General features: G+C 37.6%; 1 protein-coding gene across 2 annotated transcripts in view; it reads left to right on the top strand.

Annotated features, from left to right (window-relative positions):
- The first annotated feature begins 1,214 nt into the window (after positions 1 to 1,214).
- LOC125240725 (tryptophan 5-hydroxylase 1) overlaps positions 1,215 to 19,811 on the top strand; it is a 35,930-nt gene continuing 17,333 nt past the window's right edge. For both annotated transcript variants that reach the window (XM_048148759.1, XM_048148758.1), the window contains exons 1-5: positions 1,215 to 1,553; positions 1,635 to 1,788; positions 2,984 to 3,149; positions 10,855 to 10,905; positions 18,048 to 18,165. In XM_048148759.1, coding sequence (XP_048004716.1) covers positions 1,284 to 1,553; positions 1,635 to 1,788; positions 2,984 to 3,149; positions 10,855 to 10,905; positions 18,048 to 18,165 — 759 coding nt within the window. In that variant the 5' untranslated portion in view covers positions 1,215 to 1,283. The remainder of the gene's footprint in view (positions 1,554 to 1,634; positions 1,789 to 2,983; positions 3,150 to 10,854; positions 10,906 to 18,047; positions 18,166 to 19,811) is intronic.

Raw genomic sequence — 19,811 nt, 5'->3', positions numbered from 1 at the left:
GAGGGCACCCTAAAATTTCCCTAAGATGATCAATTGATCAGTGATCACATAGATGACCCAACAGTGTGGTAAATAATAAAGTTTATACAATATAACGATAAAATTCTTATTGGTCGGGCATTTTACAAAGAATATTCAACCTACTTTAGTCCTTTAAATGTAATAACAATGACACCAACGGGAATATGAAACATCCATATTTACAGTTGTTAGTAAAACACAGTACACAATAAATAATAAAATAGCAAAGCTCGTCAAAGAAGTTTAGTAAACAAAGGATTCTTGCCGATGGTATCAGAAAATATATCTGTTCTAATTTTATACCGTAGCCAGTAGCAAAGTGAACAAACGGGCGGGTTCCTCACTATATAATGAATGATACGGAACGCTCTTTTCGCTAAACAATGGTAATAAATACAGTGACTGGACCGTTTAACTCCGTCAGCCCGAGTGCCTCCTCGCGGTCTACACTTACACGAGCCTTTATAGGTGTAAGTGCTGAGGCTTCGCACATACTGTCGAGTTATCTTATCTGGTTAGGACTGAATATGATTTTTCACCCTTAAATGCTTGATTTTTTCTTTTGAGAAATTAATATATGTAATAGACAATTGTTTTCTGAATCTCGGAGAAACCATAAAAAATATATATAACATCGATTTTAATACTAAATCAGTGTTAGTGCGTTTTCACATAGGGATGGGATAGGACCGATATCCCCATACATTTAAGACTGCATCTTTGATTTTTGCCTTTGAAATACTTCCAACATCCGATATCGGATCGGATAATGTGAAAACGCACAAATGGTCTTATTGGGTAATGTATGAAATTGTTCTTCAATGTATTGTATAATAGGTTCGTACGGCTGCAGAGAGCCGTCTTTAAAATCACTGAAAATGAAACAAATGGCTGTATACAATTTTTACCACAGATCTTGAACAACATAATATTTTAGTTTACAGTAACCAAGTGTTTGTTTTAATCCTCAGGTAGAAAATCCAAGAGGTAATAAAAGTTTGATATATTTAAGTGTGTCTCCGTCTTTATAGCGTGAAAAGAGAACATTTTCCAAGTAACTCCGAACGCTTGATTCAGCCAATCAAATATACCCACCCTCCGACGAGTCTCCCGCGCCTCTTCTCTTTATAAGGCGAACTGCCTGGGAGGAGCGCGCAGTTTGTCTCCACCAATGCAGCAACGCATCCGGATTCAATAAACAACCACCTTTGTTAAGCAAACATTTTTAATTTATATCTATATAACATAAACGTTGTCAAACAATGAGTGGATCGGGAAAAGGATTCCTCGGATTATGGTTGTACAGAAACGGTTCTGAGTGGGAGATGAAGAAGGACATGCCCCACCACCCCAAGCTTGGAGACATCGGCATGGCGTCACAGCAGCCGGCTGCCGAAGGAGAGAGGATTTCGGTGATATTCTCTTTAAAAAACCAAGTTGGCGGCTTGGTCCGTGTCTTGTCTGTATTTCAGGACTTGGGTATAAATGTGCTCCATATTGAGTCTAGAAAATCTTCTACAGAAGTAGCCGACGTGAGTAGTCACTGGTAATTTGATTATTATAAATATTATTGAAATTTAAGTATACCTACAAATAAATACAAAATATTTCAGGCAGATATACTTGTGGATGTAGAGTGTGACACTCGCAGGATGGAGCAATTAAAAAGAATGCTGAAACGCGAGGTTCAAGAGTTTGAAGTCATACAAGCCCAAACCGGAGAGGTGTTTCCGCCACCGACACCGCTTTCTGCTGCCGCTAGTTTTGGTACCTACTTTTCATAGTTGACTGTAAAAAAAGCGTAGTTTAAACTGCGCTGCGCTGCTAAAGCTTCAGTTGAGTTTTATGGAAGTTTAATATAAATTTAAATGCCGTTAACTCAATTCATCTTTTTCAATTTGATTAATAATAATAATGTTGGCGGCACCCTAGGTTAGGTTTTTTATAATGTGTTTATATGTTTTTTATATTGTTTTGTATGTGTTTTTGTATTTTACTTTTATATTCATTTTATAAACAGCCTAACTTAAAAGGAAAGATGAAATAAAGGAAATAATGTTGCATTTAGTTGTTACTTTTGAAAAACTAAATGCTGAGCTGAGAAAAAAACCTAGATTTTATAAAAAGTAAAAAGAAACGTTTTAGTTCAAATTCACTCAAAAATAAATTTAGTAAATAAGTACATTATTTATTCAGTTACAAGTATTCATGGCTTATATTTGCTACTAAATTAATTATTATCTTAGTTACTTAACTTAATAAGTTACAAAGTTGGCAGGTAGGCACAATTAACCGTAAGTGAATTGCTAAGTAAAGAATAGGTCAATACAGTTATTTGAATAAGCTAGTACGCTGTTCCTAGTAGTAGTACGGTAATTTTACTAATTGATGATCGATCACTTTGGAAAAATCGTATCTTGTATACATTCATTTTTATCATAATCTAAACATTCCATGGGGATATTTATTTTATTATTGTGTGATAGAAAAATATCCAAACCGAAAATAGTTATTTGTTTTACAAGGGGGCAAAGTTTAACCGCACGTGCCAATTTGATACCCGAGCATGCGAAAGATTCCAATATTGAACCACTCGAAGTGGAAACTTGAGCGTTGCGAGGGTTTCAAGGCACTTTGCCACCGAGTGAAACAAAAATTTTTCACCACACCAACACGAACAAAATACTGACTATAAAACATCAAACTAAATCAAATCCATCGATTTATAAATTCAATATTTATGATTCAAAATCATCATTTATAGGTAAATTCTATCAGCTAGCTTAAGGCATCAAGTTAAAATTTGTATGAAATCACTTTGCACTCTTGTGGATAAAATACAATTTTGCTAACTGTTACAATGTTTCACTAAAATGCGGTTGTGAACGATCCGATTACCCTGAGTGTCGTGGATCGCTCCTACCCACGTCTCATCTTATGAATATATATTGGCTCTTATTAGATTTCGGGGAGATGCCTTGGTTTCCGAGGAAGATATCGGAACTGGACCGAGCGCAAAACGTGCTGATGTACGGCTCGGAGCTGGACGCCGACCACCCTGGCTTCAAGGACCCCGTGTACCGCAAGCGACGCGAACAGTTTGCTGCCATCGCCAACAACTACAAGTAGTAAGTACCTACACATTACACACACAGGAGGCACGCCATGCATGAATTGCACTATATTTTTTTTCTATTAAGGCCTTAGCAAAAAACCATAAGAAAGCGATGAAAATAAATTAGGGATTACTTGTTTAATATTACTCGGTTTAATATTTTAGGTGTAAAGGTTTTTCTAAAACTGTGTTTTTTTATTTGCACCCGTACATAAATATACACCGTGAATTTTTGGGGTTGTTTTTCCGCACCGTAATAATTTTGCGGTGTAAATCCGTAAAAATCGATGTGTAATCTTTTTTTAGCAATGTTAAGAAATACCACATTTATAAAAGCGTCTAACGAAACTCGAAAGTGATCGAACGCCAGTAGCAATAGTCGTCTACTTATATTATAAGTAAGTAAGTATATATTATTTATTGACGTGAACCTATTTATTTACATAATTATATAAGAAACTAAGAGTAAACTTAAAAGCTGTCTAAAAAATAGGCCTTTGAGGCATTGTACCAAGATACTGGTCTATGAGGTGCGGTCCAAATGTCTCCGGCCCGACGAATATGGCGGAAGAGTTTAAAAAAATTGTTCAAATTTTTTGTTTAGTGCTAGGTTAGTGCTCTTACTTTTATCGTGCTTACAGCGAGATGAGTGAAAAACCGTGAGTTCATGAAAGGCCATGGCAGGGTAAGGGAACATCTTGTGCCTTAATAGCTTTTCAGGCTGATTTTTTTTGTGATGATGGGCCCCGCCGTTAGTAACTCTTGTACAAAATGTCAGCCTACTCCTCTTCGTATTTTCCAAGAAAATAATAATTCAGAAAAAACATTTTTCATGAATATTTCCGCTTCTGTAGATCGAATTAATTCGTGCTTTAAACATATAATACACTTAGCCGAGACGAACAATATGTCATAATAAACCGTCATAACATTCCATTGAGACAAAAAAAGTCTTTTTCAGTATAAGAAGAATAGCCTAAGGCCTATATACATTAATCATGATTATTTTTTTTCAAGGCCTATAACATTAATCATGATTATTTTTTCATAACTTCTGAGAGAGGGATACCTCCAATTTTTTAACATATAATAGCCTTTTTAATGGCCTATAACATAAATTAAATTCAAGCTTCTAACATTGGTGCATCATAGCGAAAAAAGTCTTAACTCAGTCGTCGTCGTCACTATTTTCGTTAATTACTACACTTAGTCCTTTTTTAAACTAATTGCTAAGTTTTTCGGCTGGTCTAGGTATTGTAGTTAAAAACTTACCATGTGATAAATAGTACACTATTGCTGCAATATGGGAGCAGCAGCTGACTGTGCGTAATCCGCAGACACACTCACAAACGAAGTTTTTAATACCGTCAATTTCGTTGCAATTTGGTATATATTCCACAAAACAGCGATACCGTTTTCTGGACATGTCTGGACTGAACCTGTATATTTAATGTTCGATTGGTCTTGCATGTTGATAGTACCATCCTCCAGAATCATTTCTCTTAAATAGGATATAGCTGGACGCTTTTGATATGTACCACTAAAATAGTTATTTGTTATACAAGGGGCAAAGTTGTATTTTAACGCCGAGTGTGGAATTGAAAAACGAGCAAGTGAAAGGATTATACACGGTGAAATTTTAGTGGTTGTTTTCCCGCAACGAAATGATTTTGCTATCGATATACAGTCAATGTGTAGTCTTTTTTTGAAATAATATTAATAAATGCCAGATTTATAAATGTGTCGAACGTAACTCGAAAGTGACCTATCACCAATAGTTGCACTGCAGCAGTACTTACCTAATTATTTTGAGTGAATGAAACAAAATAACTTAAAGTAGTTTCGTTTAATTTTTCTTCACATTTTACGTGCAGTTAGTTGCAGATCCTTAAAGGTAAACATAACAAGTTAAAGTCAAGCTTAAATAAACACTTAAACTTCGCGATACCGCAATAATTGTTCGAACTGTAATCCGCCACGTTCAATACACAATCTGGCACGTTTAATATGATTTTGTTTCAATGATATTAGTGTGTCTCTGTCACGTCTAATAACATCGAAAGCGTCGGTTATTGCCATTATTAACGCTTCTCGATTTTCGTATTCCCTCTGGTACACTATGCGTTTTAGCTCAGACCACAAATAAAAGTCTAACGGAGTAAGGTCCGGGCTTCTCGCTGGCCAAGGCACGGGCCCAGCACGCCCAATCCAGCGCTGGGGAAACACGGCATTAAGGTGGGCCCGCACGTCGCGCTGATAGTGAGCCGGGCACCCATCATGCTGGTAGTAGAGATCTGCTAGCACTGCTAGCGGAACGTCGTCTAATAAGTCCGGGATAACGTTCTGTAACATCTCCAAATAACTTCCCCCGGTCAAGTTTCCAACTATGAAATGAGGTCCAATAACGTAGCCATTGACTATCCCAGCCCACACATTTACACTAAACCGCACTTGATGAGCACACTCGCGGATTACATGTGGGTTATTAAAATCCCAAAAATGTTCGTTGTGCTGATTAAAAAGTCCCACTCGCGTAAATGTTGCTTCGTCCGTCCACAAAATGTTAGCATTCCTGTTATCGAGCAACCACCGACTGAAAACTACCCTAGCTGGCCCATCGTTTTCGTGAAGGGCTTGCACTTTCCGAAAATGATAAGGATGCAGTCCCTCTCGGTTTAGCGTTTTCCACACGTAGTATTGGTTGATGCCAAAAAAAGCCGCAGCCATACGTGTACTACGACGAGGATCTTGTTCGAAGTACTCGATGATCTCTTCGTCCAGTTCTGCATTGTAAACAGCCGGCCGGCCTCTGCCCTGTGCATGTGCTGGCGTTTGGAACTGCCCGTGGTCAAGCAGCCGCTGTGTGGCGGCGACAATTGTTCGTCCGTGCGGAACTTGAGGGTTTAAAATCCCCCGAAGACGCAGCGACTGTAAATGGCCTGGCTCCGCGTAAAGTCGCCGGGCGGCGTGGGAGTCGTAGTTAGCCCTAGCGTACAGCTGCACCATCGCGACGTACTCTAAATTAGAATATTCGTAATGCCGATCCATTTTACTAGAAATAGTAGTGTTGACATTGACAGGAACTGTTATCACATTAATAGTTTTAATCATTAAGCAAAGAGGATGTAATTATTCGAATTATCAAAGTTGACGCAACGTAATGGCAAGATCAAACCAATGGAAAGGTTAACTGTGCTTGTTTATCTTATAAGTCTCATAACTGTCATCGACTTGCAGTTTTAGTGCGTTACTATTGTTATTCGCTTGTTCGAGTTTAGGTAATTTTTACGGATTTTTTTTTTTGGAAAACAGTTATTTAATATATGTTTGTCTATCACAATTCGAAAGTACTACCGATAGCAAATCGCCCTACCGTGGGAAAACAACCACTAAAATTTCACCGTGTATAGTTGAACCAGTTGGTTCTAGAATAGAATCCTGAACTTGGCGAGTTTTTTAACATACGAGAAGTAAAATACATTTGCACCCGAGTGTAACACAAAACTTTTCCTCTCACTATAGCGAGGAAACTACAACGCAAAAAATGCGTTTATCACTGCTTCCAGTAGTTCCACAGGTGGTAAATCATCTTTATTACTAGATTCATCTCTACTTTTATCAATTTTAAAGCAGTTAATTTGACTTTATTCAAAGTCAAATTACTTTACCCACTAGTGGATAAAATGCGTTTTTACCCGCTGGTATTAAAGGACAAAACACGTGTTTCCGAGGTAGTGAGGGGAAAAAAATATTAGTTGTTCTTCTGTCAACTCTGGAAAATCCAAAATCTCTATACTATTTATTGGTTAAAGTGGCAATTGTTTTCGCAACCATCCATGTTCTTCGACTTCTTTATTTAAAACATTCTCTTCATGTCGTTTTACATTCATTCTTTGTAAAATTATTTCCGTCGTAGAGTCATCTAATGTGTTCTTTTGGCCATACCGATTCAAACATATTGATGCAATGCGAAAATAACATTTTGTTGTCTAAAGTGGTGCTAAGTAGCCGATTTTTTTCTATTAGCATTCCATGGACTGCTTCGACGGCCCAACGTATTTTTGTCACAAAGCGAGATTCGTTAGCTTCAACGGTCGTGAGTTGTTTTCTATTACCTTTGAGGGCTGGCATTAGAACTTTGAATCCTTTAGCTTCTAAGTAGGAAACGCCGTCTCGGAAACCGCGATCTAGTACAAATATATCTCCTGGCTGCATTAGAGTACAAAGTCCATTAGACAGACTTGACACAATAAATATTCTAAGTCAATTTTGCTATTGCAATAATCATTATCGAGTTCCATGTTACTCGGAATGCCACATGTTGTACATACACCTATGTAGTACATAGTATGTACAGTCAACCAATTTGAATCCTAGGCCACTGTAGAACCTTTGCACAGTAAACGTCAATGTGACTTCTTATGGCAAATAGAACACGGTATAAATGAGGCAGGGTTCTAGAGTGGCCTAGGATTCAAATTGGTTGACCGTACACTACTTCGTCTTCCTCGAGATTAATGTTCAAACTTGAATCCTTAATTGCATTTAAGAACAAATCCCGACAAATATATGAAGGTAGGTGTAGCTCATATATATTCGACTTCCATTGATTGACCTAAAACATTGATTTATTCTGATTTTATGTTCAAGAAGATCGAGGCTAGACAGCTTTTGGAATAAAAAAACAGTTCGTGTAAAAAATATGATAGTTACCTCCTCCAGCGAAACAACGTCGTTACAACTTTCACAAAACAGCGAATCCTGTAGTTGCTGTTTTATTTTCTTAAAGCAGGATGAATAAAGATTAATTTTGCCATCATTTATTTGCATGATCGCACTCCAGGATTGTTATATTGCGATATTTACAATGTTTTTTCTTTTTATCGATATGTCAAAATTAGGATGTAAACAGTATTATATATAAGGCCAGTGACATCCCATTTATGAACAGTTACAAAAAGGTTTAATATAAGATGAATTTATTTCTTTTTTATTTACGTCACAGGGACTTTACCAAGTTTTGTTTTAATAATTTCTGTATGATGCACCAATGTTAGAAGCTTGAATTTAATTTATGTTATAGGCCATTAAAAAGGCTATTATATGTTAAAAAATTGGAGGTGTCACTCTCTCAGAAGTTATGAAAAAAATCATGAAAAATGTTAGGCCTTGAAAAAAAAGTTTTGTCTATGGAATGTTACGCGGTTTATTATGACATATTGTTCGTCTCGGCAGTGTATTATATGTTTAAAGCACGAATTAATTCGATCTACAAAAGCGGAAATATTCATGAAAAATGATTTTTCTGAATCATTTTTTTTCTTGGAAAATAAGAAGAGGAGTAGGCTGACATTTTGTACAAGAGTAACTAACGGCGGGGCTCATCATCACAAAAAAATCAGCCTGAAAAGCTATTAAGGCACAAGATGTTCCCTTACCCTGCCATGGCCTTTAGACCAGCATAGACGCCGTGTAGCGAGTTTTACAAATGCAATTGCTACTGTAGATGAAACTATGGTTATGTAAGACACTCTACTATATATGTATAAAAGAAAATTAATGGAGTAACAACGTCGTGGTGAAAAGGCGCCTAGAACAACCTCGGTCACAATATGCACGAAAAAAGATAAAGTAAATAGCAGATACTACGCAATATTTTTTGACCAGTTACGATAGCAGATTATGCCGTATAGTCTTTAAAAACTTAGCAGAGGCACAAAGGCATCTCCGCGGCAATTTTCCCGTTCACGCGCTACTCATTTTACAAGGTTGCTGTGACGAAATGTGTCATAAAAAAAAACGGCATCTACCTTATCTTCGAGACGTGACCCCACCACAAGTGACTATTATTTCTTATAAAAACTTAAGGCAGACTGAAGTAGAAAAAAAAAATTGGTTGACGAAGTGACCCCTGCGGTTTAGGCCGATTTTGAGAACAACAATCCTTATTATTTTTATAATGATAGAGAAGCTTTTAAAGAGATTTGAAAAGTGCGTTGTGACAGAGGAAGGCTATATCAAAAAATAAAAATTAAATTGTAAAGATATGTAAGCCCTTTTTAGGGTTCCGTAGTCAACTAGGAACCCTTATAGTTTCGCCATGTCTGTCTGTCCGTCCGTCCGTCCGTCCGTCCGTCCGTCCGTCCGTCCGTCCGTCCGTCCGTCCGTCCGTCCGTCCGTCCGTCCGTCCGTCCGTCCGTCCGTCCGTCCGTCCGCGGATAATCTCAGTAACTGTAAGCACTAGAAAGCTGAAATTTGGTACCAATATGTATATCAATCACGCCAACAAAGTGCAAAAATAAAAAATGGAAAAAATTGTTTTATTAGGGTAGCCCCCCCTACATGTAAAGTGGGGGCTGATTTTTTTTTCATTCCAACCCTAACGTGTGATATATTGTTGGATAGGTATTTAAAAATAAATAAGGGTTTACTAAGATAGTTTTATGATAATACTAATATTTTCGGAAATAATCGCTCCTAAAGGAAAAAAAAGTGCGTCCCCCCCCCTCTAACTTTTGAACCATATGTTTAAAAAATATGAAAAAAATCACAAAAGTAGAACTTTATAAAGACTTTCTAGGAAAATTGTTTTGAACTTGATAGGTTCAGTAGTTTTTGAGAAAAATACGGAAAACTACGGAACCCTACACTGAGCGTGGCCCGACACGCTCTTGGCCGGTTTTTTTTTATGGGATAGGAGGCAAACGAACAGACAGGTCGCCTGATGGTAAGCGATCACCGCCGCCCATGGACACCCGAAACACCAGAGGTGTTGGAGGTGCGTTGCCGGCCTTTAAGATGGGTGTACGCTCTTTTCTTGAAGATTTTTTGTTAGGCCGGAAACTTTTGGACCGCACGGAACCTTGTACTTGCAATGCGTTACTATTGTTATTCGCTTGTTCGAATTTAGGGTTTTTTTTTGCGAGTTTATTTTTTCGAAAAGATTTAACTTTTAAGCTTATTATCATTATAATACGAAAGTACTACCGATACCAATCGCCCTGCGCGGGAACACCACCACTTTAATTTTACGGTGTGTGTATTTACATAGAGCCGTTTACTGGTGATTTTAACTGAATCTTTGCAATTATTTTCCATCGAGCCATGAAATCGGACAATCATAAATCGATTACCTCTATGTTATTTGGAATATAATGGTAATTATCCATTATCAAGTGAGAACAATAGATTTTGTGTTATCAGCCTCTTAACTTTTTTTACGCATTGCGATGTGTAGTTAATCAGAAACCTTGAATCTCCGAGAAAATTCAAGAAGTGTATAAACCTATGCATGCCTTCCACTGCAAAACATCGGTTAAATTATATACCTATTGCGAATTGTAGATATCTGTTACTTACCTATTTATCGGGTCTACCCTGTGGTTATTAAGCCACGACTAGGTTCCGTCGACTTACTTACGATTATTATTGTCGCAATATGTGTAAAGAATTATTACTTAGTAGGTACTTAAATTTTTTCGATCACCTTCTTTTTCATATTAGTTTTTTTTTTACAAAATAGTCTTAATAGGAAAAAAATAGGTGTGTATTGAATCTTACTTTAGCAATAAATACTATTTAAGTATTGTGGTCACTTCCCGATTAAATAATCAATCAGAAAAAGTAAAATTGCATTCAAATACCCTTAAATAATTTGACCTATATGATATAAGTGGTTGAAGTACTCTAATTTGTCTGTATGTTTTGCTTGATTATAGCGGCCAACCGATACCGAAAGTGCAATACACTGAAATTGAAATAAAAACATGGTAAGTGAAAAAAGTAACTCTTTGTCATAAAGAGGAATTGTCTTATTCGTTGAGTTGTACGCCTTCCTTCAGATATTGGGCTCTAAAACACAAACGTAAGAATATGTCAAACAAATTTGTTCCAAAATTTGGGATACTTATCATGTCTATATTACAATAAATCATATCTTATCTTGAAAATAAGTAAAATTACGCATGCGCCAGTAAATCATATTGTGTGTGTAATTAGTAATGTACGTTTTATAATAACTAGCTTTTGCCCGCGGCTTCGCTCGCGTTAGAAAGAGACAAAAAGTAGCCTATGTCACTCTCCATCCCTTCAACTATTTTCACTTAAAAAATCACGTCAATTAGTCGCTCCGTTTTGCCGTGAAAGACGGAAAAACAAACAGACACACACACTTTCCCATTTATAATATTAGTAAGTACCTATGCTGCAACGATACCGAAAAAACACATAAAAACTTATCATTACATATAAAACGAGAAACAATACGAAACAATTTTATTTAATTAAGCATAAACAAATAGTGTAAATTTGCTTCTACAAAGGCACTGGTGCGAACTTGAGGCGACACAGAAAACTATTCACTATAATTGGATTTACGGTTGAATTGATGACGAATGAAAATGAATGAATGATACCTACTTATGTCGAAACATCAACTGAAAAATTACAGCTCCTGTAGGTATATATCAACCAAGGATTATTTATATAGGATTTATAATAGCACCTCCATTTTTTAGCGCCATCTATTAAATACTATCATAACTACACTGACGATGCCTATTATACATTTTGTTTTGTCAAATGTTGTATTGACGTGATATAATTTTATATTAAAGCCTGACAAGTTTTTATTTGACCCTGAGACGATGTCGCTACAAACCGTTTTCATATGGCAATAATCTGCGACAATGTCAAACGTCATATATAATCGGGACATTGTGTATTGGTTTCGTGATAGGTATTTGTACAAAATCAAAACATGGTTTTTAAGATTCAAACTGAATATGCTGGCTTTCAAATAGGTACCTATTCATAAAATTCAGAGTCCAAATATTGGATATCAAGATATTCTTCCGACTCCGACGACGTCTGACTTTCGTCGGTTGAGGTGTCACTTTCAGGACCACCGACCTCTATTATGAAACGTTCTGTCTGGGATTCGACTATGGGACCTTTTTTCCTATATTCATCTTCAATTTTTTTGACATGGTCACAGCAATTGCTCCAGTTTTCTTGAGTCACTTCCTGTATAACAATAACATTTTAGGAAATTTGAGTATATTAACCGTCTCGCAAAATGTTCCACAAAATTTTAACAAAACGAATCACATTAAAAACGTATATGTACCTGAAAACTATCTCCCACGAGCTTTAAGAAGGCATCATTAGGAATATTAATATTTTTAGTAGCCACTTTTGCTTTTGCGATGCCCCATATCATTTCAATTGCATTTAAATCACAATGATACGGCGGCAATCTTACGACTTTGTGTCCATATGTGGCGAGAATCGTATCTATTTCATATATCGATACCTCTGGGTTCAATTGGCGTAAAGGACATTTTGGCGAAAATGAGTTATATATACAGTTTTGTTCAGAATTTCAAGCGCTATCGATCTGTGTAGTTAAAATTTCGATATCTCTTAAAAAGTTGCCTTTACGACCAAGATTTTCTACTATGGACTTGCAAAAATAGCTTTTCTGAAGGGGCGTAAATATCAAGTCATTAATTATAAATTATTATTTGTGTCGTAAAGGAAATCTACAAATAAAAATATAGTCGTAAGTCACCTTGATATATATTATTGCCCTTTAAGCCCTTACTTTTTAAGGATCACTTTCTATAGTAGTGTGGTAAAGTTGGGCGTAAAGGACAAGTTTTTTTGTTCTTCGTCCTTTACGACCAGCACTAAAAATATTTTGCAACTGTAATCGATATCATTGGGTTCAATTGTCGTAAAGGACATACAATGCAGGTTTCCAAGAGAAAGATAAACCCACTTTTTTGTTTTTTTGGCCTATATTTGTGACGTGTATAAGAAAAATATGCAGATTACGAGTATCTTTAACCTAGTGTAACAACCGTAGTGATAAACTAAACGATTTAGAAGATAGATGGTTGTAAAGGACACGTCAAAAGCTATTAACGTCCTTTACACCCATGATTTGATAGGGTCGTAAATGACGGTCTTAGATGATTTTTATACAAAACCGGGGCGTAATTGTAACCGAAATGGTACAAATGTTGTGCTAAGTTTACAATTAAAAACTGGAAAAATGTGTCAAAACGTACTTAATATGGCATAGAATAGACATTAGTTTAATGCAGTGTATTATTTATCTAAGCTATCTTAGAAACAAAAAAGAACAAGACTATTTTATATCCAGTTTTGTAATAAAGAAACAATATTTGCTTAAAAACGATCTACTAATACTTTGGCAACAAGCTCAAAGTTATTTTTTTAGTATTCACCGCTGTCGAATAGTCAGTAGGTTACGCATTCAGCCTTTAATTCTAGCGGGGAAACGCTTTCGTAGTATTATTATACTGCGACGAGATGTAGGTAATTTAAAAAAAAAACACTATGGTAATCAGGGTACGTACCCACAACGTATGCACAAACGCTCACGATAATATCTATTTCGTAGCTATATATTTTTTCGTAGCTATAGCTATAGCTTTATCGCTCTTGCGTATTGCACCAGACTGCATTTTTGTCGGCGTCTGGCGTCGACGATTGCCATTCAGCTACGCCGCCAGTAAACTTTAACAGTAGACTATACTAACATTTAGTGCGACAATAACAGGTGCGTTTCGCTAGCGAATGAGCGTTAGCGTTTGGTGACTTGGCTATGTACCCACAGGTACTTAAAGCATTGACTATAATATTTCTAGGATTGAACTCATAATTAAGATTATTCTTACTTAACAGGTTAAAGACTAAATAACAATCTTCTGTTTTAAAATTATCAAAAATATGCATCAACATAGTAGGTAGTCTTGACTACAGTTACTATTATTTATTAGTTGGTCACAGTTTGTATACGCGTCTTAACTTGCGTTTATAAATTGGTACTTAACTCTTAGTTATTCTTAGAACTTCTTTCTACTTTATACTTAAAATTACTGTCGTATTAATATAATCTACTGTTCACAGTTGCTGATTAAAGTTTACGTGATTACCATTAGTGTTTTTATATTTACTTAAACTACGAAAGCGTTTCCCTGCTAGAATTAAATACTGAATGCGTAACTTATTGAGTTGAGACAGCGGCGAGTACTAAAATAATAACTTTCCAAAATACTAGATAGTTTTTAAGCAAATGTTGCTTCTTTATTGCAAAACTGGATATAAAATAGTCTTGTTCTTTGTCTCTGCTAAATATTTAGATAAATATACACTGTAACACTAATGTGGCTATTCTATGCCATATTAACTACGTTTTGATACATTTTTCAAGTTTCTCAATTGTAAACTAAGCTAAAAACAGTTGCCATTTGTACCATTCCGGTTACATTTACGCCCCGAATTTGTATAAAAATCATCTAAGACCGTCATTTACGACCCTATCAACTCTAATTGTTCAAAAAAATCGTGGGTGTAAAGGACGTCCATAGCATTTTGACGTGTCCTTTACAACCATCTAACTTCTAAACCGTTTAGTTTATCACTACGGTTGCTACACTAGGTGAAGGATACTAAAAATCTACATATTTTTCTATATACGTCACAAATATAGGTCAAAAAACAAAAAAGATATAAACATTTTTCTAAAAAAAAAGTTGTTTTTTGCTTCTCCTGAAAACCTGCATTTTGTCCTTTACGCCAATTGAACCCAAAGGTATCGATATGGGTTCTGGTTTATGCCGTCTCAAAATCTCAAGTAATTTAGCTTTGGAGGCCTTTTTAGGATATGAAATATTATTCAAATGCAACCAGTCTGCAATAAGTTGTTTTCTCTCGCCAGAAGAAGGTGGTTTATTAATTTGGAAAGAATGGTACCGAGCATTATCCATTACTATGCATGTGGGCTCATTCAAATTCGGCACAAATTTTTGCAGAACCCATTTCTTGAAATTATTTTTATTCATAGAATCATGATAATCCGCTTTTTTTTCCTTGTCATTGTATACCAGGAGGGCATTAGGAACAAAACCTGATGATCCACCGGCATGAACAATGATATATCGTTTCCCAGTTGAAACGGCTTTCGATACTCCTGGTTCACTATCGCTCTGCCAACATTTCGCGTGATTTAAAGAAGTATGAATATATCTCTCTCTCATCTTGGCGGTTTCCCGGTTGCATCCTCAGCGCGGGCGCTTCGGAGCCCGGGGTCCGCTTTCCGGCTTTTTCTCCTCCACTTCGCACGGTCTTCTGCATCCCTTTTAGTGAGACCATTAACACGCATATCAACCCCAACGACATCAAGCCAACATTTCTTGGGTGCTCCCCTTCGTCCGGGGCCAGGCGGAGGTGCCATGGCAAGACATTTGTTCCCTATGTAACTTGCCGGTTTACGTAAGACATGGCCGTACCATCGTAGGCGGCTTTCTTGGAGCTTGTCTGCTATGTCACGGACATGAAGACTGCCGCGAATGCGGGAGTTTCTCACGCGGTCTCTCCGCGAAACTCCACACATCCAACGGAGCATGTTCATCTCCGTGACGCGCAGCAACTGCTTGTGCCGCTCAAGCACAGGCCACGCTTCGCTTCCATATAGGAGGGCAGGTCTAATGATGGATTTATAGACCTGTCCCTTCAGTTTAACCGGCATTTTTGGGTCGCAAATGACACCAGTCACCTCACGCCACTTTGCCCACGCAGCCGTTATGCGAGTCTTGATGTCGTTGTCGATGTCCCCGGACGCATGAAGTACGGATCCCAGGTACTTAAATTGGTCAGTACAGTCGACAACTTTATCGCCTATGTGTACTGGCGCGGGGTCCTTAATATTGCAGGCCATGTACTCCGTCTTCGCCACATTTAGTTTGAGACCGCCGTTCTCAAGCGACTCCTTCCACGTAGTCGCACGTTGCACCAGTCTCCCTCTGTCCGCATCTGCCAGTGCGATATCGTCAGCATACATGAGAAGCCACGGGGGTTGTTCATGTGTATTTCTGATGCTGTTTGAAACTTCATCTAATATCGCACTGAACAAGAAGGGACTGAGAACCGAGCCTTGGTGGACTCCGACTGAGATAGGGAAGGGCTTGGTGTCACCAACAGCAGTTCTAACCATTGATTCGGAATCACGGTACATGTCACGGATCATGCCAACATAGATCTCGGGAACCCCTTTGGCCCTCATTGCCCACCAGATCATCTCTCGGGGAACACAGTCGAAGGCCTTCTCCATATCCAGAAAGAGGAAATGGAGAGGCGTTTTCTTTCTTCTGTATTTCTCCATGACGATCCTTAGGGCAAAAATAGGGTCCATGGTCCCTAGTCCTGGTCGGAATCCATATTGGCACTCCGAGACAGAACACTCCTGTCGGATCCGGGAGTCCACAATCCGCTCAAGGAGCTTCATAGTGTGGGAAAGAAGTATGAATATATGTTTCGTCCAAATACACAACAGGCATATTGTTGTCCCTTGCTTCTTTTATTTGGTCTAAATAGTTTTCTCGCCAAACTACAATATATCGGAGCGCTCCATCAGTACAGACCGTTGGTTTCTGCATTTTTTGTATTTAAACCCCATACTGTGCATTAGGTTTCTTAAGCACTCCCTGCTGGGCAGCAGTAAAGCCAATATCTTTTTGTAAAGCAGTAAGCAAGGTTTTCAGACTCGGTATTTGTTTTCGCACGACATAGAATTCATGAATCTTGGGCCTTATAGCACATTTGTCAAAGTCGTCGATATTTATTTTCTTTTTATGGGGGACCTTTTGTACTGGTGGCAATGATGCAGGAACGGTTTTCTTGTGTTTATAAATATTCTTTTCCGTAGAGCTACAGACACCTTAAATAAGAAAATAAAAACTATTAAGCTAAATCGAAACCAACTAACCAGTTCAGTACAACCAGACTATTATAGCGTCAATACCGGTCATGTCAACAACCGATTTCAAAACATTGTTAATCGGAATACAATGAATTCCTTCACTCTTTTTTTGTTGTAGGTAGTGGATTGTGTTTAATATAATTTTTTTAGTTTGTTTTGGTATCCTTTTGGGCATATTTCGATGCGATGAGATGAAACCTCTAGAAAATTTAAAATATCCGCTTCTTGTTTACATCACTGACATTCGATGACTTTTAACGACGGGTGTCAAATAGTAAACTTTGCCAGTAAAAGAAATTAGTTCAGCTGAAAATCCGCAACATGACGAGGGTCAAATAAAAACTTGTCAGGCTTTAAAATAAGTAAAGAAGCATGTAATTCGTTCTTACAAAAAATAAAGACACGCAAAAATATTTGAGGAAAATATAATTTTGGGCACTTCCAGGCTGCGAAACAGCGCCATCTAGATTTAAGCCTAAAAGGCCCATACATTTCAGGGGTACACTTTTTTGTATGGGCTTTGTCTGTCCCGGTATTATATGGTCCTTGATATCAACTAAGTAATTAAATTTGTGGCCTTCCTGAAATGTGTACGCTGACACGTAGTGGTTGTAAATAAATAAATACGTTTAATGCAGGCCGAGGGGCCCATAAGTTACTTAAAGTGATTTTAAATTAAACTAATTAATTAATAAGTAAATACACGACCTGGACGTGTATCTCAGCGACTGGCCGGAGATAGCTCATAACCGGGACGAGTGGAAATCGAAGGGGGAGGCCTTTGCCCAGCAGTGGGACACAGTATAGGCTTTAAATAATAATATAATTAATAAGTATAAAACATACTATCAAAAAAGGCCAAGCATTATTTGCCTCCATTTACTATAAATGGGGCAGTCAAACTTATACGCAAACACTCCCAGGATGCTGTTGCTACTGCCTTCAATGCGACTAAGTAAAGAGACCATTGCGAATGATGGCGTGGAAGCCATCCCTGTGCGCCTCCGCGAATATACATGACGCACTACAGAACCGAGGCAGCTGCATCGGCATCCTGAAAATGTTGTTGTATTGGACGCGCAGACTTTGGTAGCTGTAATAAAGGCGATGATCACTGTGCAGGGGGATAATATTCCGAGAGCTGCACAAGCTATACCTGGTGCACGCCTGCGAGGAGTACCTGGAGAACTGGCCGCAACTCGTCAAGTACTGTGGCTACAGGGAAGACAACTTACCCCAGGTATGTAAGACAAGACGCGAGCTTGAGGCCAAAATCAAACGGGGAGTCAAATTATAGATGCGGTAGGTGGTAAATAGTATGCACAGAAATTTTATATGGCGATGTATTATTTAGGTTCTTCAACATATCTTCTTCTTCTTCTTTCCCTGTTCCCTTTAATTGGGGTCGGGCCTCCTCACTCTCGTGTGCCAAAGCTATTCTATTTTGGGTTGTCTCTTTTGACATCTGTGATCGTTTGAGGTCTTTTTCTACGTTTGACCACCAGTTCGGGCGGCGGCATCGGCAGGGGCCTCTCTTTTAAGTTCCGGAATTTTTAAAGCGACCTTGACGACATGATGACGTCATCACTACGTCTGCTCACGTGGCCGTACCACCTAAAACGATTTTCGGTAAGTTTTTCGGTTATTGGTGCGAGTTTAAAGCTCCCATTCGAGTCACACATGGCAGTTCTGCTCGTGTGACTTTTTGATTGCCCAGCACTCGGAGCTGTACATTAGTGCTGGATTTTATGGGCATGCGTGGATCACAAAGTTACTCCCGTCAACGATCTCCATTTTTGCCAAGCAACGTTCACTCTGTGATTGACGTTTAAGTCTACATTGGCATCTGTTGATAATACGGAGCCCAAGAATTACAATTTTACAACACATCACTACATAAAATAATAGAAGGAGAAATTAACGTTTATAAAAACAACGAGAAGAAAATTAAAATTATCTATCCATGCAAAAAGTAAACAACGATGTCCTAGGAATACGATTCCCATAGAAGCAGTTAATATAATTGAAGGTGCAATATGCACTGGTCACATAATGATGACACGCGTGTCCACTGGATACATATGGCACATTAATAATGCCTTGCATGCCAATGATTCTGTCTGGTTTTTGCACCGTCGCCCCTGTTTCGTCATCGTTATATATACATAAATGTTATTATTAGCTTCAAACTGGTCACTATCGAGAACCATCTCCAAATTATTAAATAATGCATTGTGCTTATTAAAACTGGTCGCTCTAGCTAACCTTTGGGCATACCTGATAGTCCTGGGTGGCGATCTAAAAATCCTTTCAGCCATTGTACTCCAGCAGTCTCATTTGTGTCCCAAGAAGCTAGTTTTACTAGATTATATCAGTCCGACAGTTACAGTTTTGTTTTCTTTCAACCCCTTATTTGCCAAGAGTGGCGCTGAAACTTTAGTAGTTTCATGTGTTCTGCCTACCCCTATATGGGATACAGGCGTGATTGTATGTATGTTGTATGTATATAATATGTTAATTATCTTTTCTTGAAATAATAACTAAGATTGTTGCTCTGAAAGAGAATGTTTTATTAAGTACAAACAAATTATACTCTAATTATAATACCTGTTGAAATTATAACAACAAAAATGCTCACCTGAAAGAGAAACAACATTTAAGCTAATATTCCAGTATCTTTAAACAATTTACAAATAAAACATTATTCGTTGAATAAAGCCTCTGACATTTGATGTGTAAATAGAAATGTCAAAGACATGGCCATGTCATAGACACTCACAAGTCATAGGTTGAATAAGTAACAAAAAGGCTTTATTTACATCTCCCCTCCCACTCTCATAAATATCATGATGATATTTATGAGAAAATATACTAACTAATACTACT

The sequence above is a fragment of the Leguminivora glycinivorella genome, chromosome Z (genome assembly GCF_023078275.1).
Source record: "Leguminivora glycinivorella isolate SPB_JAAS2020 chromosome Z, LegGlyc_1.1, whole genome shotgun sequence".
NCBI lineage: Eukaryota > Metazoa > Arthropoda > Insecta > Lepidoptera > Tortricidae > Leguminivora > Leguminivora glycinivorella.
The sequence above is the reverse complement of the archived record's forward strand: the minus strand, read 5'-3'. Positions and strand labels throughout refer to the sequence as shown.